Source organism: Pogona vitticeps, chromosome 2 (genome assembly GCF_051106095.1).
Source record: "Pogona vitticeps strain Pit_001003342236 chromosome 2, PviZW2.1, whole genome shotgun sequence".
Taxonomy (NCBI): domain Eukaryota; kingdom Metazoa; phylum Chordata; class Lepidosauria; order Squamata; family Agamidae; genus Pogona; species Pogona vitticeps.
In genome coordinates this window covers 16,505,963-16,531,990 of record NC_135784.1, presented here as the reverse complement: position 1 = coordinate 16,531,990, position 26,028 = coordinate 16,505,963, and the positions used below count along the sequence as shown (strand labels likewise).

At 43.1% G+C, this 26,028-nt stretch overlaps 2 protein-coding genes across 5 annotated transcripts in view; both read left to right on the top strand.

Annotated features, from left to right (window-relative positions):
* The first annotated feature begins 3,587 nt into the window (after positions 1 to 3,587).
* Positions 3,588 to 26,028, top strand: part of LOC140701299 (uncharacterized) — a 141,659-nt gene continuing 119,218 nt past the window's right edge. For both annotated transcript variants that reach the window (XM_078388007.1, XM_078388006.1), the window contains exon 1: positions 3,588 to 4,430. In XM_078388007.1, the coding sequence (XP_078244133.1) occupies positions 3,622 to 4,430 (809 nt within the window). In that variant the 5' untranslated portion in view covers positions 3,588 to 3,621. The remainder of the gene's footprint in view (positions 4,431 to 26,028) is intronic.
* LOC140704280 (uncharacterized) lies at positions 14,590 to 24,639 on the top strand. 3 transcript variants are annotated; one of them, XM_078388010.1, is made up of 4 exons: positions 14,590 to 14,834; positions 15,143 to 15,312; positions 15,979 to 16,205; positions 22,311 to 24,639. In XM_078388010.1, the coding sequence occupies exons 2-4, from the start codon at positions 15,275 to 15,277 to the stop codon at positions 24,104 to 24,106; spliced, it is 2,061 nt and encodes a 686-aa protein (XP_078244136.1). In that variant the 5' UTR covers positions 14,590 to 14,834; positions 15,143 to 15,274; the 3' UTR covers positions 24,107 to 24,639. The 3 variants fall into 3 exon arrangements, with proteins under 3 accessions (XP_078244136.1, XP_078244135.1, XP_078244137.1); XM_078388009.1 differs by having other exon boundaries at positions 22,308 to 24,639; XM_078388011.1 differs by having other exon boundaries at positions 15,143 to 15,465; positions 22,308 to 24,639.

Below are 26,028 nucleotides of genomic sequence, written 5' to 3'. Positions count from 1 at the left end.
AAAGAAGAGAAGGTGTAAAAGAGAAAATGATTTTGCACTGGAGGAATGGAGAGAGAGGGAGAGAGAGAGAAAGAGAGAGAGAGAGGTCTTTATGAACCATGGACTTGATGAGGCCATCTATAGAGGTCTTGCAAGAGTGTTTTCAGAGATGATGTGGATGATTTACAGACATTCTGACCAGTATTTTTTTTAAAAGAAATGATGACTGTCATTTTAAAGGCTGAACACTCACTTGTGCTGCTTTACTGCGTCCATCTATGTAGTATTTGATTGTCTTCCCTGTTTTCCAGGAAAACCATTGAATTGTGGAGCACAGAAATCGTTCACCTGTGATAGACGCTGGTTGGTTTATTTGGGGTCCAACTCCTAAAATTTTTGAAAATTCCCATGGTGGAATTTTGGGCTGCAGACCCACATCTTTGTGCACTTACATTTCCCCCGAAGACTACTCAACGGAGAGTGAATTTGAGGCCTCAATTTCCTGCCCCATTTCTTTTCTGGATATCCTAGTTTCTTGCCCTTTCACCTCTACGGTGGGCCCCTCCCAAAGAACTGCGACTCCCAGGAAGCATTGCAGCCTCAGAGAGGTGAGGTAAATACACACATCAGACAGTATGAGTTTGTGGACTGGGATTCCCAAGATGTGTGGGGGTGTGTGGGTGTTGGAGTCCATAAATTTCAAATGGCACCTCTGGACTGTCTTGTTTCGGTAGGTTTAGATACTGAGCGTTGTGGTGCAGTGGTTGAACTGCAGTCCTGCAGCCAAAACTCTGCTCATGACACGAGTTCAATTCCATGAGTCAAGGCAGACTCACTCTTTGGGGTTGGAAAATTGAATGCTCAGCTCACAGGGGTGGCGTGGGGGTAGGAATATATAGCCTGCAGGATTGTTATCAGCTCAGAGAGTGCTTTGAATGATCCCGGGCTCTATATAAGCATCACACAGTGCGATCAATGACAAAACAAACAGCTGGATGAGATCGTCCCATGTGAAGCAATGGGATTGCTTAACTAAGACTAGGCTCGGGGACAGGATTGTACTCCTAGAAGGATTCTCCTCTGTTGTCCCAGGTGGCCCATGAGGACAAATGCTTGGTGCATACCTGCAAGGCCAGGAACTCTTCTTGAGGGTGAGCAGAAGCAGCTGGAGACCCTGGAGGACCCAGAAGATGATGAGGGAGAAGAAGCTCCTGCTCTCCCCTCAGGCATATCAGAGGCGTCTCCTGATCTTCAGGGGATGGATTCTTTTCTACAGCGGAATCGGGGAGCCTTTCATCCTTGGAGTCGGGACAAAGGTATTCTGTTTCCCTCTGCATGTTAATCGTTGTATATATTTGTCTTGATTACCACTCATCACTTCTCTGTTTTGTAATAACTTTATGTGTAACGTCCGATTCGTTCTAATTGTGTCAGCGCACCAGCAATGTATTTTAGACCCTTAATGCCTCACTTAAGCTGCTTTTTCATCATTTTACAGTGGACCCTCGACTTACGGATTTAATCTGTATTGGAACGGTCGAAAAGTCTGTAGATCGAGGGTCCATTTCCCATAGGAATGCATTGAAAACCTCTTAATCCATAACACCACCCACAAAAAAGGAAATAATGCAACAAGCAGTACCTTACCATTCCAAATGGATCCCTGGCCGCCGCCATCGCCACTGCCAAAGCCCACCGAGGGCTTCTTCGCCGCCATGAGAGGCCTCTCGGAGGTCCGCCGCTGCTGCCGGTGGCAGCTTTCCCAGGGTACACCGGGCCTAGCAGGGGAGGGCTTCCCCTCGTAGGCCCAGTCTACCAGGCTTTCCCAGTGGGTAGACCAGGCCTACCAGGCGAAGCCCTCCCCTGGTAGGCCCGGTAGGCCCTGGGAAAGCTGCTGGTGGTGGATGACCAGGGAAGCTCTTGAGGCACGATCAGTGGCGAGGGGGGCCTCTGGAGGCTTTCCAGGGCTACTCCATCGCCATGGGACGCATCTCGGACGTCCCCCCAGCTGCTGATCGTGCTTTGGAGGCCTCCAGCTGCGCCGGGGGAGCCACCGAGACGCCTCCCATTGCGGCGGAGAAGCCCTGGAAGGCATCCAGACTGGAAGGGGGAGGCGGGGAAACGCCAAATGCTAATTTGGCGCTTTCCCCACCTCCCCCTTCCGGTCCGTAGGTTGATTCTCCAGCCGCAAGTCGAAGTGAAATTTTGCGGCTGGAGATGTCTGTAAGTCGAAAAGTCCGCAGGTGGAGCCGTCTGTAAGTCGAGGGTCCACTGTAATGTGCTGTAAGGGTACTCAGAGATGGTTCAGTTGGACGCGTAAATGAACTCCTCCTTGCTTTCCCAAGGTTCAGTGTTTACTGTTATTATGCCTCTTATGTATAGATTGGAAGCAAAACAGAACAGGAGTTTGCCAAAATTGTTTTCATTCAGTGACCTTTCTGGTGTAGTCGCTGATTCATTGTTTTCAGAACACTTGTAGTAAACAAGACCTTCATGATGTCTGTTTAAAAGTGCTTTTTTTAAAAGGGTAATTGGGGTGGGGATTTTTAAACACCCCTATGATTATTTTAACGCTGAACAGAAAAGGCAGCAAATTTTGAGACAAGGTTACAAAGTCCCATGAGCTATCATGGGAGATCGAACCCCTGAATTCTGGATCCACACTCCACTCACTGATCTCTCCATCCAGCTATACCTGGTTTAGAAGAACACTTTTCCATCTGATAGGACCTTTTGCATTTCCATCCTCTTTTTTAATCCCCTTCCAGGCAAAATAAACGTTCTTCGACTTCAGTGCTCAGCCATTCCGCTCATTGTTTGTTCAGGTCCACCTAAAAGTTCTTAAGCACTGAGACTAGAAAACTGATTCTTCAAAATCCTCTGACTTCTGTAGGTCAAAAAGGTTGAAACCCAGGTCACGAATCATAGAATCATGTCCATCAAGTCCAACCTCCAGCTCAACTCAGTAACACAATTGTGATGTACTGTTTTCTCAGCACAGAAAGGGGAGGCAGCAGGAAATTTGCTTATCGATAGATATTTTCCCTATTCAATGGCAAAATCCTCTCATCACCATGAATTCTCTCCTTTTGCAAATGCAGAAGATCCTATCATGAAGAGAAGAGTTTTTTTTAAAAGTTGCTGGATGGAGAAATCAGTGAGTGGAGTGTGGCTCTGGAATTCAATGGTTCGATCCCCCAAGATAGCTCATGGTACTTTCTAACTTTTTCTCAGAATTTGCTACATTTTCTGTTCAAAAGGATTAGAACAATTATAGGGGGGTATAGAAATCACCCCCAAATTATTTTTCTGGACTCTCTGGCTTTCTCCATAATCCAGCGCATGTTAGCAATTTGGTCTCTAGTTCCTCTGCCCCTACAAATTTCAGTTTGTCACACTAAGACCGAAAAACGGATTCCTTAAAATCCTCAGACTTCTCGTTCAGGTCCACCTAAAACTTCTAGCACTAAGATTGGAAATCTGATTCCTTTAAATCCTTGGACTTCTGTTGGTTAAGAAGGTGTTAACCCAGATCACGAATGATTGTGATCTACTGGTTTCTCAGCACAGAAAGGGAGGCAGCAGGAAATTGGTTCATCGATAGATATTTTGCATGTTAAATGGCAAAAGCCTCTAATCACCATGAATTCTGTCCTTCTTCCAGCAGAGGATGCACAGGAGGAGGAAGGAAAACTCCACAGGACATCCCCAGAAAGAGTGGAGGATGAAAACGGGAACTGTGGGATCAGAGATGAATCACGAAGGCAGAAGGAAAATGAGGCAAATGAGAGGAAAAACAAAACTCACCCTTATCTGAGAGGAGTTGTCTGTCAAGAAGAAGAGGACAAGATAATAAACAAGCGCCTCAATGTCCTTCAGAGCTCAGAGTCTGTGCTAAGGAGTCCTCTGAGGAAAAGCCCAGTGAAATGTCCAACATGCCACACAGAGGAAAATCTTTGTAAATGTTTGGAGCATGGAGAGAGTTCCAGAAGGAACCCAGAAGACTCAAGATTTCCCACAAGAGAGAAAACTTATGAAGACTCTGGGTCTGAAAAATGCTTCAGCGTTAGCTCATCTCTTCAAGTCTCTCAGCCTGTGGACTCAGAAGGAAAATTGTATAAAGGTGAAGAATGTGACAAGAGCTTCAAGGGAAGTTCTGGACTTAAACAATATCAGGGAATGGACAGTGAGAAGAGCTGCCACAAATGTCTTAAATGTGGAAAGTTCTTCATGTGGCATTTAAGTCTTAGAGAACATCAAAAAATTCATATAGGACAGAAACCGTTTCCCTGTGAAAAATGTGGGAAGAGGTTCGCTAACCGTTTAAACCTTGTAGTCCATCAAGAAATTCATTCAGGAGAAAAAACCTTTCCCTCTGAAGAATGTGGGGAAATGTTTTCCCAAAACACCAACCTCGTAGCACACCAACGAATTAACTCCGGAGAAAAAAGGTATGATTGCGATGAATGTGGGAAATGTTTAAGTGCTCCCTCAAAGTTGATAGCACATCAGCGCTCACATTCAGGGGGGTTCCCCTATCAATGTAAAATATGTGGCAAACCGTTCAGCTCCTTTTCAAACCTCACCAAACATCAATGAATTCACTCAGGGGAAAAACCTTATACATACAAAGATTGTGGGAAATATATCAGTGATCCGTCAGCTTTGAAAGTACATCAGCACCGGTAGATAGAAGTACCTGGTGATGCAGTAGTTAAACTGCAGTTCTGCAGCCAAAACTCTCCTCATGAGCCAGATTCAATTCCATGAGTTAAGGCTGACTCACCCTTCAGTGCTTCTGGGGTTGGAAAATTGAGTAGTCAGCTCCAGGGGTGGTGTAGGGGTGGGGATATGTAGCCTGCAGGATTGTCATCAGCTCAGAGAGTGATTTGAATGCTATGGGGCACCATATAAGCATAACAGAGAGTGATCAATGACAAACCAAGCAGCTGGATGAGATCATCCCATGGAAAGCAATGGGACTGCTTTACCAAGATAGGCTTGGGGACAGGATTGTACTCCTAGAAGGATTCTCCTCTGTTGTCCCAGGTGGCCCATGAAGACAAACGCTTGGCGCATACCTGAAAGAGGAGGACCTCTCCTGGAGGGTGAGCAGAAGCAGCTGGAGACCACGGAGGACCCAGAAGATGATGACGGAGAAGAAGGTAAGCTGTCCCCTCAGGTGTATCGGAGGCATCTCGAACTCTGCCGGGTATAAAATCTTTTCTACAAAGGAATCGGGGAGCCTTTCATTTTTGGAGTTGAGACAAAGTTATTCTGTTTCCCTCTGCATGTTAATCATTGTCGACGTTTGTCTTGATCACCACTCATCACTTCTCTGTTTTATAATAACTTTATGTGTAACGTCCGATTCGTTCTAATTGGGTGACTGCACCAGCAATGTATCTTAGACACTTAATGCCTCAGTTAAGCTGATTTTTCATCTTTTTAATGTGTTGTATAGTCTATTCTGACTCAGAACTCCCCTTTCCTAGCTGGAGGCTAGTCAGAGGTGTTTGAGCTGTCCCCTTATCAGGTTGGACATTGACTACCTTTTCTGTATGGATTGGGAAGCAAAACAGAACAGGTGATTGCAAAAAAATTGTTTTAGTTTAGTGGTCTTGCTAGTACAGTAGCTGATTCATTGTTCTTGGAACACTTGTAGTAAAAAATATCTTCATGCTGTATGTTTAATAGAACTTCAAGTTTAGGGCAATTTGGGGGTGATTTCTATAACCCCCTATAATTGTTTTAACCCTCTTGAACAGAAAAGGTAGCAACTTCTGAGAAAAGGTTAAAAAGTCCCAAGAAGTATCATGGGGGAATCGAATCCTTGAACTCTAGATCCACACTCCATTCACTGATCTCTTCATCCAGCTAGGTTTAGAAAAACACTTTTCTTCATGATGGGAGCTTTTGCATTTCAATTTACTTTTACATTCCCTTCCCAAACAAAAATAAATCTTCTTGGACTTTATTGCTCAGCCAATAAACATTCATTCAGGTCCAACTAAAACTTTTAGCACTAAGATTGGAAATCTGATTCCTTTAAATCATTTGACTTCTGTTGGTTAAGAAGGTGGAAACCCACGTCACGAATGATTGTAATCTACTGTTTTCTCAGGAGAGAAAAGGAGGCAGGAGAACATTGGCTTACCAATAGATATTTCCCCTTTTAAATGGTAAAAGCCACTAATCACCATGAATTCTCTCCTTCTTCCAGCAGATGATGCACAGGAGGAGGAAGGAGGACTCCACAGGACATCCCCAGAAAGAGTGGAGGATGAAAAGGAGAACTGTGGGAAGAGAGATGAATTGCAGAGGGAGAAGGAAAATGAGGCAAATGAGAGGAAAAACAAGCCTCACCCTGATCTGAGAGGAGTTGTCTGTCAAGAAGAAGAGGAAAAGACTATAAAAAGATCCCTCAATCTCTTTCAGAGCTCAGAGTCTGGGCTAAGGAGCCCGCTGAGGAAAAGCCCAGTGAAATGTCCAACATGCCACTCAGAGGAAAATCTTTGTAAATGTTTGGAACATGGAGAGAGTTCCAGAAGGAGGCCAGAAGATCCAGGATTTCCCACAGGAGAGAAACCTTATGAAGACTCAGGGTCTGAAAAATGCTTCAGTGTTAGATCAGCTCTTCAAGTCACTCAGCCTGTGGACTCAGAAGGAAAATTGTATAAAGGTGAAGAATGTGGCAAGAGCTTCAAGGGAAGTTCTGGACTTAAACAACATCAGGGAATGCACATTGAGGAGAGTCCTTACAAATGTCTTGAATGTGGAAAGGGCTTCACAAGGCATTCAAGTCTCAGAGAACATCAACGAATTCACTCAGGGGAGAAACCCTATCAATGCAATGAATGTGGAAAAATGTTCTCCCAACACTCTAACCTCAGAGTACACCAACGAATTCACTCCGGAGAAAAACCGTATGCATGCGATGAATGTGGGAAATGTTTCACGCAGCTCTCCAATTTAACCAGACATCAACGCTCACATTCAGGGGATAAACCCTATCATTGTAAAATTTGTGGCAAAAAGTTCAGTTCCATTTCAACCCTCACTATACATCAACGAATTCACTCAGGGGAAAAACCTTATACATGCAAAGAATGTGGGAAATGTTTCAGTGATCCATCAGCTTTCAAAGCACATCAACGCCGTCACACAGGAGAGAAACCCTATCAATGCAAAGAATGTGGAAAAATGTTCTCCCAACACTCTAACCTCACAAGACACCAACAAAGTCACCCCAGAGAAAAACCATATGCATGCGATTAATTTGGGAAATATTTCATGCGTCTCTCCAATTTAACCATACATCAGCGTTCACATTCACGGTAGAATCCATATTGTTGTGAAGAATGTGGGATAAGCTTCAAAGCTGAGTCACCCTTCACAGCATATCAACAACTTCATACTGGGGGGAAAACCACATAAATGTGAGGAATGTGGGGAAAGATTTCTCTGGTTGTTCAATCTGGGAGAATACAAGAAAATTCAGTCCAATCAGAACCTCTAAATTGGATATAATGTGGTGGAAAGCTTGCATTGCAGAGCGCAGAGCATCACACATCAGCTTATTCATGGAGAGTAGAAAGTCTGAAATTCTGTAAAAATGCCTTAAACTCTATTTGAATATCTCTCCTGGAAATAAAATATTCAGAGATTCATAGGACAGTGAGAGTTATAGTGTTGACCTAATTCTTTGTGGACCTATGAAGGCACTTTGGAAAGTAACGTTATGGTGGCTTTGAATGTGGAAATCCTTTGGAGGAAATGTTCTCTTCCTCCCAAGGTTCACAAACCCCACATTCCTGAGCACATTATACATCAGGAAGGAGACGGTCAACTGGGGTAATGCTCTGGTTCAACGTCTGCATGTCGGAAGACAGTGACAAAGACTGGATGTGATGTGTGGATCTCCCTGCCTCGTGTTCTGTGATTCTTTGGCTGTACCAATTGTGTCTTTTACTTCAATGGTTTTATCATAATTTTAACTTATTTTATGAAAATTGCCTTGAAACCAATAAATGATCTGATTCCAACTCAGTGTTTTTAGACAATCTGAAATATGGAAATAGGAATCCTGACTGTGTGAGTGTGGAAGTGTTGAGCTTCTTTACAAGAGAGGTGCTGACACAATTATGTGTGTCAGGTTGCATCCACGTTACAACAACTCTAACATGATTTACAAGTTCTAACTCAGAGTCAAAGGTCAACAACATAACAAGTCATAGCATCCTAGGGTACTTAACTTATAGAAAGCAAAGGATATCTGCCAGGTAGTTGTCAAAGTTTCTCAGTGTGGGACTACTTACTACCTTTTGAGGTCATTGGTTTCACTGTTGTACTGCTCTAACAGATAGGATTTTATTCTGACATTCAATCGAAATCTTGCTTCCTGTAACTTTAGCCCATTGTTGCATGTCCGGCATTCTGGGGTCCATTCCAACACTTCATGTAGTTTGAATTTTTCTCTTTTACTTCTGCCTCAAAATTTTCCACAATTGTCTTTCTTAGTGTTCCTTTGCTTCTCTTACTATAGCATTTTTCGTTAGTCTCCTTTCTCCTCTGTCAGTTCTTCCTGCCTCCCGTCTACGGTGTTTTCTTGATCTGAAGCCATTCACCTCGAAAACCTAAACTTTTTGCACTGCACTCGCAAGCATAACTTTCAGTATCTTGGTGTGGCATGTGTGTATCACAAAGGCATTTTTTAAAAGTGGGGCAGTTTTTTGACAGAGGAGTCTGTGATCCTGTGAAAAGTATAATGATGTGTCATGTGATTTACACTCTTGCCCTGAAAGTGGTCTGGAATAATTGAACAATCCATGTCTGTCAAATTCAAGAAACTACTGAATTACCTGACATGTTGTTTGACATAATTAAACGTAGCAAGTTGCACAAACCTTCCTTGAACCCTGATAGGCTGATGAGTTGTTATTAAACTGCATTTCCTAAATTCAGCGTTCCCTGCTCTATGGAAGGAGATCAGAGCCTGAGAACCCCAAAGGCCGTCCATTATTTTAAAACATCTTTTCTCCAAATAATTCAAAGGAATTTTTACCGACTCACACCCCTTCTGAACCCACTTCCACTTCCACTGTGTTTCTCTAAAATGCCTTTTTGGTGATCCAAACCTAACCTCCACTTTCCTCTCTCTTTTAACCATGCAAGGAATGGTCCAGAATTTGGGATGCTTCTCAATTTGCTTGCAAGTGACCTAATCAGAGGCCAGGATCCCTCCGAGAAACATGGATAGGAATGCAAACAAAGCAGGCTCATGGCTGGAAGGAAAGGGGAGAGGAGGGAGGTTTGTTTGTCCAAATTCAGTGTAGAATGAGGAAGGATTTTAGGAATCTTTTCACCAAAGTTGAGTGTATAAAATTTTGGCGGTGGAACTCATTGCCACTGTGGTAGAATCAACAGGAACGAGAACTGGTTCTTTGCTGTTCTTTTTCATGGAACAAATGCGGTGAATTTAAAATGTTCAATCCAGAAGCCAGGTTACTTTTTCTGCCCCCATTCAATGGCAATGAAACGAACTCTTTCAACGGAGAAAAAAACTCCATGAATATGACAAAAGCGCTGTTGAGATTTTGATGTGAATACAAATTTAATATAAATGTTGTTTTGTTGAAAGTAAAACCATTGATTTTATCTGCGTCATTGTACTGATTGTACAAGGGAATGTATGACGGTATCAAGCAGGCTTTAGGTCCAATACAGAAGAAATCTGCTCCCTTGAAGTCTGCTACAGGTGTGATCATCCAGGACTGAGGACAGCAGATGGAACACTGGGTGCAGCACTACTTTGAGCTATATAAGAGCCTCGTGGCGCAGTGGTTAAAACGCTGTACTGCAGCTAAAACTGTGCTCACGACCTGGGGTTCAAATCCCAGGTAGCCGGCTCAAGGTTGACTCAGCCTTCCATCCTTCCGAGGTCGGTAAAATGAGTACCCAGCTTGCTGGGGGGGCAATGTGTAGCCTTTATAATTAAAATTGTAAACCGCCCGGAGAGTGCTTGTAGTGCTATGGGGCGGTATATAAACCCAATAAATAAATAAATAAATAAATAAATATTCCAGAGAGAATGTAGTAACTGAAGAGGCATTAAATAACATTGAGTGCCTGCCTGTCTTGGAAGAGCTGGAAAGTGAACCAAATTTAGCAGAAATAAATGCGTCCTTGGATTCCCTTGCTCTGGCAAGGCCCCTGGGAAGGATAACATGCCCGTTGAAGTGTTGAAGTGCTGTAAAGAGATCATCACTACCAAGCTGTATGAAATCTTTTGTCTTTGCTCAAGGGAAGGTGGAGTACCACAGGACATGAAGGATGCTAACATTGTCACATTGTACAAGAACAAAGGAGACAGGGGCGACTGCAATAACTACCGTGGCATCTCTCTTCTCAGTGTTGTAGGGAAGCTGCTAGCCTGTGTTGTGCTGAAGAGACTCCAGGTGCTTGCAGACAGAGTCTATCCAGAATCACAGTGTGGATTTCGAGCTAATAGATCCACCACCGATATGGTATTTTCCCTCAGACAGGAGAAATGTAGGGAACAACAACAGCCACTCTTTGTGGCCTTCATAGATCTCATAGAGTGGCTGTTGTTCCCTACATTTCTCCTGCAACTTTCTGAGGGAAAATGCCATGTCAGTGGTGGATCTATTAGCTCAGAATTCACACTGTAATTCTGGATAGACTGTGCCTGGAATCTCTTCAGCACAATACGAGCAAGCAGCTTCCCTACAACGCTGAGAAGAGAGATGCCACGGTAGTTATTGCAGTCGCCCCTGTCTCCTTTGTTCTTATACAATGTGACGATGTTTGCATCCTCCATGTCTTGTGGAACTCCACCTTCCCTCCAGCAAAGACAAAAGATTTCATACAGCTCAGTGGTGATGATCTCTTTACAGCATTTCAGCACTTCAACGGGGATGTTATCCTTCCTAGGTGCCTTGCCAGAGATGAGGGAATCCAGGGCCACTTTTATTTCTACTAAAGCTGGTTCGCTGCCCAGCTCTTCCAAGACAGGCAGGCACTCAATGTTATTTAATGCCACTTTGGTTACTGCATTCCCTCTGAAACCTAGCTCAGAGTAGTGCTGCACCCAGTGGTCCATCTGCTGTGCTTGGTCCTGGATGATCACGCCTATAGTAGTCTTCAAAGGAGCAAATTTCTTCTGTATTGAACCTAAATAAATATTTATCTCCTGGCAGCCTGTTAAACTTTGCTACAAGCAACTTGGAGAACCTGCAAGTTGTACTCGCTAGGACAGGCTTTGTATGCTGCTAGAGCTCTCCTCTTTTCCTTGATGGCTGGCATCTGCTCCTCCAAATGGTCTTCGAACCAGTCTGACATCTTTTTGGTCTTCTTGCCAAATGTGGACAAGGCGGTGTTATAAACAGCGTTCCTGAAGTGTTCCCATCGTACACAGGTTCTGTGTACGTAAACTGTTTAAAGCAAACTTTTAAAAAATGTCTTTTGTGTGCCAAGTTTACAACATAATTTATTCAATGTGCTGAGTCTAGATAAAGACGTCTACACTGTAATTTTTGAGAAAGGCAGATGCAAAGTAATGAAAAAGGGTGCACAGGTGGCAAGTGGTTATCTAAAGCAGTGGTTCTTAACCTTTGTTACTCGGATGTTTTTGAACTGCAACTCCCAGAAACCCCAGCCAGCACAGCTGGTGGTAAAGGCTTCTGGGAGTTGCAGTCCAAAACTCCTGAGTAACCCAAGGTTAAGAACCAGTGATCTAAAGCAGTGGTTCTTAACGTGGGCGATAATGCCCCCCAGGGGGCGATTTCATTTTTCAGGGGGGCGGTAGAATGAAAAGGGGCGGCGTGGGGGCGCTGGAGCAGAAGGGGGCGGTAGGGGGCGCTGGAGCAAGCCAAACCTGTGAAGATGGCTGCAGCCTTTTTACATTGTGCATGAATATATATTTTCCTCCAATTTTAATTTAGTTTCAGACTTTTTGTCTTGAAATTTTTAGTTCCTGAATTTGTTTTTATACCCTTTTTATATTTCTTTTTGTGTCTTAAAATTCACTTGCAACTAAATCATTAAATGTTACTTTTTGGGGGGCATTTCATTTTCTTGGAATTTAATTTTGTTTTCAGGGGTCATTGGATTTAAGTGTAATAAATAAATGAATGAATGAATGAATGAATGAATGAATGAATGAATGAATGAATGAATAAATAAATAAATAAATAAATAAATAAATAAATAAATAAATAAGATATCATCGCGGGGAGGGGGGCGATGATAACTTCCTCAATGGCTCAAGGGGGCGTTTCTTTCAAAAAGGTTAAGAACCACTGATCTAAAGGATCATCTATATGTGATGAGTCATAGCCAAGTGAATAAAGCTATAAATGTGGTTAACAACTCAGGGCCACGTGAATATATACATATCCAACATAGAAAGTTAGGTCATGTAAGTTTTGGAGTTTTAGACAAAACTAAAGAATGTGTATCTGATCTAAATATAGAAAACAGTGAGAAATATTTAGACTGTCACAGACATAAATTAACCAAGTCAAAGGCATTGCCTGAGAGTAACAAAAATAACAGAATCACTGATAAGGTTTTTCTTGATGTGCGGCCACTGCAAAAGGTGGAAATAGGTTCTGTTTAACCATAACAGACGATTACTCACGTTACAGCTATGTCTATATAATGAAACATAAAAATGAAACTTCCCAGAGGTTTAAGGAGTTCATTGCCACAGTGGAACGAAGATTTAGGACTCCCGTAGTTTCTGTTCTGTACTATTGAATCTGCTTCACTTCAATAAATAAGTTCAGTTTCTGTTCTGATATACATAATTTGTATTGTGGATTGAGGTAACCCACTGGTGGCAGTGAGAGGAAAGTGAGACGTGAGCCTTTGTGAGGGACAAGCAGGGGTCAGAAGGGTGAACACCACAAAATGTAGAAGTAAAAAAAAAAATTGAGAGAATAAAGATGAGAAGGTAAATCATAAATACATTCAATAGAACAACAACAACAACAACAACAAGTGAAGAAGAATATCTACATGAAACCGCTGGGGGAGGTCGTTAGGAGGTTTGGGCTGAGGAATGAGCAATATGCTGATGATACCCAGCTCTACCTCTCATTCTCTATCAATCCAGGTGTGGCAGTCACTGTTCTGAACTCGTGCCTGGACTCAGTAATGGTCTGGATGAGGGTCAATAAACTGAGGCTCAATCCAGACAAGTCTGAAGAGCTGCTGGTAGGTGCCCCACCAGATAGGTTAAAGGGCCATTTCCCTGCCTTAGACGGGATTACATTCCCCCTAAATGACAGGGTCCGCAGCTTGGGGGTGCTCCTTGACCCCAGTCTGACCTTGGAAGCCCAGGTGGACTCAGTGTCCAGGGGTGCCTTCTTACAGCTGCGGAGAATATATCAACTTTGCCCTTACCTGGATGAGCGGAGCCTGGCAGCAGTCACTCATGTGCTGATAACAACCAGACTGGACTACTGCAATGTGCTATACGTGGGGCAGCCTTTGAAGACGGTCCGACAACTGCAACTGGCACAGAACCGGGCTGTGCGGCTGGTAAATGGTGCTGCCGCATGGACTCATATCACGCCGGTTCTGAAAAATTTGCACTGGCTGCCAGTTGCTGCTGGGCCCAATTCAAAGTGCTTACTTTGACATATAAAGCCCTAAACGGCTTAGGACCTGGTTATCTAAAGGACTGCCTTCTTCCATACGAGCCTGCCCATCCTCTAAGATCAGGCCAGGAGGCCCTTCTGAAGGTGCCAGCCCTGAAAGAGGTGAAGGGGATAGCATGTCGGAATAGGGCCTTCTCGGTTGTTGCCCCCCAACTTTGGAATGCCCTCCGCCTGGCTCCAACACTCTTGGCTTTTCGGTGCCAGGCAAAGACCTTTCTATTTAGCCAGCATTTTAACTAAACAGTATTCCCTAGCTGGCCGCGTGAGCAGCAGGACTTATTAATATTAATGTTTTAAGAATTATTTCAATATATGATATTTTATATTGTCTTTTAAAATGTTTTTAAGTTTTAATGTTGTACGCCGCCCAGAAGCCACTGGTAATGGTGTGGTTAAAAAATATTGTAAATAAAAATAAATAAATAAATAAATATAATAAAATCATATTTTATTAATTTTTAGTATTTTGGCTTTAGACCAGTGGTTGCCACCATTGAGTCACACAGGTGTTCTTGGACTACAACTCCCAGGAACCCCAGACAGCACAGTGGGTACTGAAGTTTGTGGAAAATGAAGTCCAAAAACACCTGAGTTACCCAAGGTTGGGAACCACTGTATTTCACAACACAAGCCATAAATTTCTTCCTGTAAACATAGCACACAACCAAGAGCCAATGAATATTTAAAAAGATCTACTTCTAGAACTGATATTTTATTCAATGTTTCACTCTGTTTCCAAATGTCTGACAAACTGGATGAGTCCACAAAAGCTCAAAATGTAATAGTTGGTCTCTTAAGTGCTAGATGTTTTTGTCTTTTTCTTATCTTTTTTTTCTGTTATTCTTGCCTCATATGCCTGCACATCTTAACTTGGCTGCCTCTCCCAGGATTTCCTCGGACCACTGTGCCTGAGTCTCCATTTTGTTCTGAACTACGCATCCCAGAAGACCTTGCAAAGTCAAGGGCAAATCCTGGGCAGCTGGCTCAATTTGAAGGAGGAAGCGCAAACCTGGGAGTGATCAAAGGGGAAAGGAAAGAGGAGAGTTGGAATTAGTAAGGAGAGCCCAGCAGAAAGAAACAGGGATTGAATGGGAAAGAGGGCCAAAGCTGCAAACAGGCTGCTTCTCTGTACCTGGTTAGCAAACTTTCCTGGGCTGTTGAGGTCACCTGGTGAGTAAGAGGAAAAGAATAAGAGAGGCTTCCCCAAAAGATGAGAAGGGATAACAGAGAAGATGACTTTGCACTGGAGGAATGTAGAGAGGGGGGGGGGTCTCTATGGACCAAGGACTTGATGTGGCCATCTGGAGAGGTCTTTGAAGAGTGTCTTCAGCCATGATGTGGATGATTTACAGACATTCTCGCCAGTAATTTATTTTAAAAAATAGAAATGGTGACTGTCATTTTAAAGGCTGAACACTCCTTGTGCTGCTTTACTACGTCCATCTATCTTGTATTTGATTGTCTTCCCTGTTTTCCAGGAAAACCATTGAATAGTGGAGCACAGAAATCTTTCACCTGCGATAGATGCTGCTTGGTTTATTTGGGCTCCAACTCCTCGAATTCTTTGAAAATTCCAAGTGTCGAGTTCTGCACTGCAGACACACCTCTTCATGCAATTACATTTCCCCCGAAGACTAGTCAACGGAGAGTGAATTTGAGGCCTCAGTTTCCTGGGTATTCTAGTTTCTTGCCCTTTAAGCGCTACGGTGGACCCCTCCCAAAGAACTGCAACTCCCAGGAAGCATTGCAGCCCCAAATAAAGGTCTAGAATGCAGCCTGAGAAGTCTTGGTTCTGGCACAGGTGAGGGAAATACAGGCATCCCATGGCATGAGTTTGTGGACTGGGATTCCGAAGATTTTGAGGGTGGGGGAGGGACTCTTGGAATGTTCTGGGAGTTTGAGTCCATAAATTTCAAATGGCACCTCTGGACTGTCTTGTTTCAGTGGGTTTAGATAGTGAGCTTCGTGGTGCAGTGGTTAAACTGCAGTCCTGCAGCCAAAACTCTGCTCATGACCCAAATTCAATTCGATGAGTCAAGGTTGACTCAACCTTCCGTCCTTCTGGGGTTGGAAAATTGAGTACACAGCTCACAGGGGTGGCGTGAGGGTGGGGATATGTACACTGCAGGATTGCCATCAGCTCTGAGAGTGCTTTGAATGATCCTGGGCTCTATATAATCATCACACAGTGCAATCAATGACAAAACAAGCAGCTGGATGAGATCGTCCCATGCAAAGCAGTGGGATTGCTTAACCAAGACTAGGCTCAGGGACAGGATTGTACTCCTAGAAGGATTCTCCTCTGTTGTCCCAGGTGGCTTATAAGGACAAACGCTTATCGCATACCTGGAAGGTCAGGAACTCTTCTTGAGGGTGAGCAGCAGCAGCAGCTGGAGACCCCAGAGGACCCAGAAGATGATGACGGAGAAGAAGCTCCTGCTCTCCCCTCAGGCATATTGGAGGCTTCTCCAGATCTTCAGGGGATGGATTCTTTTCTACAAAGGAATCAGGGAGCCTTTCATCCTTGGAGTCCAGACAAAGGTATTCTGTTTCCCTCTGCATGTTCATCATTGTATATGCTTTGATTACCACTCATCACTTCTCTGTTTTATAATAGCTTTATGTGTGATTTTCGATATCCTTCTAATTGTGTGACTAGGCCAGCAATGTATCTTAGACACTTAATGCCTCAGTTAAGCTGATTTTTCATCTTCTCAATACTTTATTAGTTAATTGCTTAAAACCATAGGTCATCGCAATATAACAATGACAGCTTCAACCATATGTGGCGCTGTCATATCACAATTACACTTAAAAAGAAAGATTTAGGATTTTGGATGCTTGGCACGAATCTTCTTTGCTGCCAGGGCAAATTTTGCTACTTGGTGGGTATTAAATAGATCCCTGTCCACAAGCAGCGTGCAGAGGTGAGCCAGAGGAGGACTGTCACACAGAGTTCTAAGTATGCCTGCAAGGAATTTGCTCCTGGGGTGATGATATAAAGGACATCTTAACAAATAATGAGAAACATCTTCAACTTCTCCTGATCCACCTATACAAAGTCTTTCATCAAAAGGAACATTTTCATATCTTCCTACTAATATTGCAGACGGCATACATTGAAAGCACACAGCTGTAAACGCTTTTCTTAGAGGGGCTGAGGTGAGATTAACAAAGTAGTCCTCCAAACAGAATGATGTTTTATACAGAGGGAACCAACAGTTATAGGACGTTTCTGAGATGGTATGGAGATCCTGCCACTTAAAGACATATTTTTTCTTTAACCAATTGCTTAGCTCTGTTTGAAACAAAGGTAGGAAGGGAGTCTGTGTCAATCCCATAGTTCTGCAAAATGAGTCTAACTGAATTCACTCAAGATTTTTGAGATTGATTCTGAAGCTGTTCTATGTAGCACTTCCTAGGAAGGCGAGAGTCATTCATACTGGCCAATTTCAGCCAATACATGGCTAGCGCAATATGTGAGTGTATTTAAATTGGAATCAATCTACTTCGGCCCTTAGATATGCAGAGGGTATGTTGTGAGAGACAGTTAGAAGAGATTGGATAAAAGAATTTTGGATCACTTCTTCAGTGTGAGTCTTTATATATCCCCATATCTCTGCCCCATATGTTATTTGGGGTACTCTTTTCTTGGCAAACACCTCAATGGCAGGGGCCACCAACCTCCTGCCATGGGTTGAGGTAAACCGCAAAAGAGACTGAGAGGACTGAGTTAGTTAGGCATCCTTCAGTCTCGAAAGACTATGGTAACATGCTCTGTATGGAGGACTTGGAACAGCGTCTAGTGTGGCTGAGGAGGCCAATTCGAGAGTGACAATCTCTTCCACACTGAAGACAAATCCAATCTGACCCCTGTCCAGCTCCCTGATTTTGCAACTTCCTCTTCACCTCGGCCTGCTGGATAAGGGTCGCTTCAAATTGGGAGAGGCCGTGATGCAATGCCTGCCTCCAGGCTGAACGCTCAGATGTCAGGGTTTCCCATCTGTTGAGGATTCCTGAGGCCTTCAGATCTCGCTTGCAGATATCCTTGTATCGCAGCTGTGGTCTCCCTCTGGGGCTATTTCCCTGCTCTAATTCTCCATACAGGAGATCCTTTGGAATCCGACCATCAGCCATTCTCACGACGTGCCCAAGCCAAAGTAGATGTTGCTGTTTCAGTAATGTGTACATGCTGAAAATTCCGGCTCGTTCTAGGACTACTCTGTTTGGAACTTTGTCCTGCCAGGTGATACCAAAAATCCGTCGGAGGCAACGCATATGGAAGGTGTTCAGCTTCCTCTACTGACATGCACAAAGGGTCCAGGACTCACTGCAGTACAGGAGTGTGCTCAGGACACAGGCTCTATAGACCTGGATTTTGGTGTATGCCGTCAACTTCTTATTAAGCCATACTCTCTTTGTGAGTCTGGACTGAGATAGGGTTTGTTAATAGCAGTCTATGTGACGGGTCAGCCTCTGATAGAATTTGTATACAAGAGGCTTGTGTTGTTGTTGGACAGGAGTCTGCAGATTTTGTTTGGAGTTTATTTGCTTGCTCTTACGGGGAATTTAAACTAACTGAACTGCTGACTAAATTATGGATAAGCGTTTGGAGTCTGTTTATGATATGCTGTTGTTCTGTTATAGGGAAAGTGAAGTATCTGTCAATTAGGACTTTCTCCTTATCGGAGATCATCGTGGACACTATCGGAGTACCCTCTGGAAAGTAGTCTCTTACTTCCAGAGAACTTTGAAGGGTGTCGCTTGTGTCTCTGTTTAATTGGTTATTATAAGCGAGGTTCTTGCTTCTATGACCAGTGGAGTTTAAATTCTCACATCTTGAATTTGCATCACTAAGGCCTAAACATATTAATATATGTTTATTTTTTACTGGGTGGTGAGTGTTTGGGGAATTTTATGTGTGTGCATGTGTCTGGTCTCTGGGTGTCTGTGAATTTCATTGTATGGGTATACTGTGTACATACTTACAATGACAATAAAATATATTATTATTATTATTATTATTATTATTATTATTATTATTATTATTATTATTATTATTATTATTATTATTATTATTATTATTATTATTAAATTGTAAGTTGGTAAAGATTTATCCTGTTCTATAAGTTGTCCGTCCCTGGCAGACCAGTCCTTGATCCGTGGTTGGATTATGGTATTAACAAAGTGTCTCTTCACCTGAACCCCTAAACTAGCAAAAGCCTGCCTTTATCTAAGTATAGGATACACAGAGGTCGGGCCTATGAAAGTTGCTTTTATGCTATAGGTGGGGTTAATGAAGCAAAGATATTCAACATTCTCTATGCCTTCGATTGACAGGTGGGACACTCCTGCCTCTTCAAAAATTTGTAAGAGATGCCATTTCTTTCCTAGCTGAGTTACGGTAGTTTTCCATTAGGCTTAGGAAGGTTTCATTTTGTTTAGTCGTGTCCGACTCTTCGTGACCCCATGGACCAGAGCACGCCAGGCCCTCTTATCTTCCACTGCCTCCCGGAGTTGTGTCAACTTCATGTTGGTTGCTTCGCAGGCACTGTCCAGCCATCTCATCCTCGGTCGTCCCCTTCTCCTCTTGCCGTCACACTTTCCTAACATCAAGGTCTTTTCCAAGGAGTCTTCTCTTCTCATGAGATGGCCAAAGTACTGGAGCCTCAGCTTCAGGATCTATCCTTCCAGTGAGCACTCAGGGTTGATTTCCTTTAGAATTGATAGGTTTGTTCTCCTTGCAGTCCAGGGGACTCTCAAGAGCCTCCTCCAGTACCACAATTCAAAGGCATCAATTCTTTGGCGGTCTGCTTTCTTTATGGTCCAGCTCTCACTTCTGTACATCATTACAGGAAAAAACATAGCTTTGACTATGCTGACTTTTGTTGGCAAGGTGATGTCTCAGCTTTTTAAGATGCTGTCAAGGTTTGTCATTGCTTTCCTCCCAAGAAGCAGGCGTCTTTTAATTTCACGGCTGCTGTCACCATCTGCAGTGATCATGGAGCCCCAAAAAGTAAAATCTGTTACTGCCTCCATATCTTCCCCTTCTATTTGCCAGGATGTGATGGGACCAGTGGCCATGATCTTAGTTTTTTTGATGTTGAGTTTCAGGCTGTTTTTTGCACTCTCTCACCCTCATTACAAGCTTCTTTAATTCCTCCTCACATTCTGCCATAAGAGTGGTATCATCTGCATATCTGAGGTTGTTGATATTTCTTAGGGCAATCTTAATTCCGGCTTGGGATTCCTCCAGTCCAGCCTTCCGCATGATGTATTCTGCATATAAGTTAAATAAGCCAGGGGACAATTTACAGCCTTGTCGTACTCTTTTCCCAATTTTGAACCAGTCAGTTGTTCCATATCCAGTTCTAACTGTTGCTTCCTGTCCCACATATAGGTTTCTCAGGAGATAGATAAGGCACTCCCATTTCTTTAAGGACTTGTCATAGTTTGCTGTGGTCAACACAGTCAAAGGCTTTTGCATAATCAATGAAGCAGAAGTAGATATTTTTCTGGAACTCTCTGGCTTTCTCCATAATCCGGTACATGTTAGCAATTTGGTCTCTGGTTCCTCTGCCCCTTCGGAATCCAGCTTGTACTTCTGGGTTTTCTCGGTCCAGATACTGCTGAAGCCTACCTTGTAGGATTTTGAGCATAACCTTGCTAGTGTGTGAAATGAGTGCAATTGTACGGTAGTTGGAGCATTCTTTGGCACTGCCTTTCTTTGGGATTGGGATGTAGTCTGATCTTTTCCAATCCTCTGGCCACTGTTGAGTTTTCCAAACTTGCTGGCATATTGAATGTAGCATCTTAGCAGCAGCATCTTTTAAGATTTTAAATAGTTCAACTAGAATGCCATCACATCCACTGGCCTTGTTGTTAGCCAGGCTTTCTAAGGCCCACTTGACTTCACTCTCCAGGATGTCTGGCTCAAGGTCAGCAACTACATTGTCTGGGTTGTCCGGGATATCCACATCTTTCTGATATAATTCCTCTGTGTATTCTTGTCACCTCTTCTTGATGTCTTCTGCTTCTGTTAGGTCCCTCCCATTTTTGTCCTTTATCATGTCCATCTTTGCACAAAATGTTCCTCTAATATCTCTAATTTTCCTGAACAGATTTCTGGTTTTTCCTTTTCTGGAAGGCCCTCTTGTCTCTCCTTGCTCTTCTTTGGAAGTCTGCATTCAATTTTCTGTAACTTTTCCTATCCCCCTTGCATTTTGTTTCCCTTCTCCTCTCTGCTATTTCTAAGGCCTCGTTGGACAGCCACTTTGCTTTCTTGCATTTTCTTTTCTTTGATTCTTTTAAAGCACCATTGATATTTTTGGTGACTGAACAGATTTACTTTCAGCAATCTTATCTGGTTGTATATTGATGGCCAGAGATGAGGTGCTAGGTAAAAGTACCGAATTGGATGATTTGAGAGACAATAAATCCACAATTGCAGCCACTGGGTTTGGATCCTCCTGTACAGGGGGAAGTGGGTGTAGAGGTGACACAGTATTTGTTGGCTGATTTAGTCTGCCTTTGATGTGGGTCTCATCTGCCTCCAGGCTTATGGCAGAAGAAGAGGAGCTGGATATAAGTTCCAAGTAAGGTCAATTAGAAATCAGGAGATCCGTAGTTACTGTATATAGATTTAGGTCCTCAGCTTCTGGGGGAAATGAAGGAGCAGATGGCATTTCAGTTGACTTGCTCTGAGCCTTCGATAGCTTTCTTGTCTGATTTGGAGTGGTTTATATCCTTCCATTTTCTTTATCCTGTACCTCCAGCATCTGGAACAGTCTCTCAAAACTGAAATCACTATGTGCTGTAAGGGTACTCAGAGATTGTTTACCCTTTCTCTCTCAATCTCTCTCTCTCTTTTTTGTTTGGATGCATAAATCAACTCCTTCTTGCTTTTCCAAGGTTTGGTGTTTACTGTTTTTATGCCTCTTATGTATGGATCGGAAGCAAAACAGAACAGGAGTTTGCCAAAAAATTGTTTTCATTCAGTGATCTTTCTGGTGTAGTAGCTGATTCATTGTTTTCAGAACACTTGTAGTAAAGAAGACCTTCATGAGGTCTGTTTAAATGTGCTTTTCTTTTAAGGGTAATTGGCGTGGGGATTTCTATACACCCCTATGATTGTTTTAACGCTCCTGAACAGAAAAGGTGGCAATTTTTGAGACAAGGTTACAAAGTCCCATGAGCTATCATGGGAGATCAAACCCTTGAACTCTAGAGCCACACTCCACTCACTGATCTCTCCATCCAGCTATACCTGGATTAGAAAAACACTTTTCTTTCTGACAGGACCTTTTGCATTTCCATCCTCTTTATCATTCTCCTTCCAGGCAAAATAAATGTTCTTGGACTTCAGTGCTTAGTCATTGCGCTCATTGTTTGTTCAGGTCCACCTAAAAGTTTTAGCACTGAGACCCGAAAACTGATTCTGTAGGTCAAGAAGGTTGAAACCCAGGTCACGAATCATAGAATCATGTCCATCAAGTCCAACCTCCTGCTCAACTCAATAATATAATTGTGATGTACTGTTTTCTCAGCATAGAAAGGGGAGGCAGCAGGAAATTTGGCTTATCAATATTTTCCCTGTTAAATGGCAAAAGCCACTAATTACCATGAATTCTCTCCTTCTTCCAGCAGATGATGCAGAGGAGGAGGAAAGAAGACTCCACGAGACATCCTCAGAAAGAGTGGAAGATGAAAACAGGAACTGTGGGATCAGAGATGAATCACAAAGGCAGGAGGAAAATGAGGCAAATGAGAGGAAAAACAAGCCTCACCCTTATCTGAGAGGAGTTGTCTGTCAAGAAGAAGAGGAAAAGACAATAAAAAGACACCTCCATGTCTTTCAGAGCTCAGAGTTTGGGCTAAGGAGCCCTCAGAGGAAAAGCCCAGTGAAATGTCCAACATACCACTCAGAGGACATTCTGTGTCACTGTTTGGAGCATGGAGAGAGTTCCAGAAGGAACCCAGAAGATGCAGGATTTCCCACAGGAGAGAAATCTTATGAAGACTCAGGGTCTGAAAAATGCTTCAGTGTTAGCTCAGCTCTTCAAGACACTCAGCCAGTGCATTCAGAAGGAAAATTGTATAAATTTGAAGAATGTGGCAAGAGCTTCAAGGGAAGTTCTGGACTTAAGCAACATCACGGAATGCACACTGAGGAGAGACCCTACAAATGTCATGAATGTGGAAAGGGCTTCATGAGGAATTCATATCTCAGACAACATCAACGAATTCATACCGGAGAGAAACCCTTTCCTTGTGAAGAATGTGGGAAGAGGTACACTAAACGCTCAAACCTTGTAGTACATCAACGAATTCACTCAGGGGAAAAACCCTATACATGCAAAGAATGTGGGAAAAGTTTCAACCAGAAGAGATATCTTACAGTACATCAGAGAATTCACACAGGAGAGAAACCCTTTCCCTGTGAAAAATGTGGGAAAATGTTTTCCCAAAACTACAACCTCGTAGCACACCAACGAATTCACTCCGGGGAAAAACCGTATGCATGCGATGAATGTGGGAAATGTTTCACTGCTCTCTCCTCTTTGAAGGCACATCAGCGCTCACATTCAGGAGAGAAAACCTATCATTGTAAAAGTTGTGGTAAACAGTTCAGCTCCTCTTCACACCTCACCAAACATCAACGAATTCACTCAGGGGAAAAATCTTATACATGCAAAGAATGTGGGAAAAGTTTCAACCAGAAGAGATATCTTACAGTACATCAGAGAATTCACACAGGAGAGAAACCCTTTCCCTGTGAAAAATGTGGGAAAATGTTTTCCCAAAACTGCAACCTTGTAGCACACCAACGAATTCACTCCGGGGAAAAACCGTATGCATGCGATGAATGTGGGAAATGTTTTACTGCTCTCTCCTCTTTGAAGGCACATCAGCGCTCACATTCAGGAGAGAAAACCTATCATTGTAAAAGTTGTGGTAAACAGTTCAGCTCCTCTTCACACCTCACCAAACATCAACGAATTCATTCAGGGGAAAAATCTTATACATGCAAAAAATGTGGGAAATGTTTCACTGATCTGTCAACTTTCAAAGTACATCAGCACCGTCATAGAGGAGAAAAACCCTATCAATGCGAAGAATGTGGAGGAATGTTCTCCCAACACTCTAACCTCAGAGTACACCAACGAAGTCACTCCGGAGAAAAACTGTATGTATGCGACGAATGTGGGAAATGTTTCAACCGTCTCTGCAATTTAACCATACATCTGCAAACACATTCGCGGAAGAATCCGTATCATTCAGAAGAGTGTCTGATGAGCTTCACAGCTGAGTCACCCTTCACAGAACATCAACAACTTCATACTGAGGAGAAACCACATAAATGTGAGGAATGTGGGGAAAGATTTCTCTGGTTGTTCGATCTGAAAGAACACAAGAAAATTCACTCCAGTCAGAACGTCTAAAATAGAGAGAATGTGGGGAAGAACTTGCATTGCAGAACCCAGAGTGTTACACATCAGCTTCTGCACAGAGAGTAGAAACTCAGAAGATTCTGTAAAAATGCCATAAACATCTGAAACGCCATCTGAATATCTCTCCTTGGAAGAAAACACTCGGAGATTCAAGGGATACTGAGTGCTCTACTGTTGACTTAAGCCTTTGTGGACCTACAAAGGCACTTTGGAAAGAAATGTTGTGGTGGCTTTGAATGTGGAAATCCTTTGGAGGAAATGTTCTCTTCCTCTCAAGGTTCACAAACTCCACATTCCTGAGCACATCAGGAAGGAGACGGTCAAGTGGGGCAATGCTCTGGTTCAACGTCTGCATGTTGGAAGACAGTGACAAAGACTGGATGTGACGTGTTGATCTCCCTGCCTCGTGCTTTGTGATTCTTTGTCTGCACCAATTGCGTCTTTTACTTCAATGGTTTTATCATAATTTAAACTTAATGATTTTATGAAAATTGCCTTGAAACTAATAAATGATCTGATTCCAACTAAGTCTTTTTAGACTATCTGGAATATGGGAATAGGAATCCTGACTGTGTGAGTGTGGAAATGTTGAGCTTCTTTACAAGAGAGGTGCTGACACAAGTTGGAAGTTATGTGTGTCAAGTTGCATCCAAGTTACAGCAACTCTAACAGGATTTAGAAATTCTAACTCAGAGTCAAAGGACAACAACATAAAGAGTCATATCATCCTAGGGTACCTAATAATAAGTCTTTTCGGTGCACATTTTGATCCATTCGTTGCTTCTGGACAGGTTTGGCCCGTGCATAAGGAATCACAGCCTGGATGTTGAGCCCAGTTTTCTTCGGCATCTCTTCCTCTCGACTCATTCTCTTCTTCCTGTGGTTGAGGTTCCCCTCTCGATCGTCTCCTGGATGGAATTTCAGGAGTTTCCTCTTCCCCCTCTAGTCTCTTCCCTGGTCTTCCTTTCACGTTCTATGTGGTGGTATTCCCTCTTTCTCCCCCCCCAAATAGAGGGTTTTCTAGGAGGTTAATGTTTCTCTGCTTCTTCTTGGGGGACCTTAAGCTGGACCATCTCCCTCATCCATGGATCCTCTTTGGTGATCACAGAATCATGAAGTTGGAAGAGCCCTCTTAGGCCATTAATTCCAACACCCTACTCTGTGCAGGGATACACCCATCAGCATATTCACAGAAAGTGACAAAGACTGGATGTGATGTGTGGATCTCTCTGCCTTGTGCTGTGCGATTCTTTGTCTGCACCGATTGCCTCTTTGGTTCAATCGTTATCACGATTTTAACCTAATCATTTTATGAAAATTGCCATGGAACCAATAAATGATCTGATTCCAACTAAGTCTTTTTAGACTAAATGAAATATAGAAATAGGAATCCTAACTGCCTCAGTTTGCAAATATTGAGTGTCTTTACAATCACAGTGTGGATTTCGAGCTCATAGATCCGCCACCGACATGGTATTCTCCCTCAGAGAGTTGCAGGAGAAATGTAGTGAACAACAACAGCCACTCTTTTGGCCTTCATAGATCTCACAAAGGCCTTTGACTTGGTTAGCAGGGATGGCCTTTTTAAAATCCTTCCCAAGATTGGATGTCCATCTCGACTCCTTAGCATCATCTGGTCCTTTCATGAGGAAATGAAGGACACTGTAGTTTTTGATGGCTCAACATCAGATCCCTTTGACATCCGAAGTGGAAGAAAACAAGGCTGTGTCCTCGCGCCGACCCTGTTTGGGATCTTTTTTGCTGTCGTGCTGAAGCAGGCCTTTGGAACTGCAACAGAAGGTGTCTATCTCCGGACTAGATCAGATGGAAAGCTCTTTAATCTCACTAGATTGAGAGCGAAGACCAAAGTCCAACTGACTTCCTCTTTGCCGATGATGCAGCCATTGTTGCCC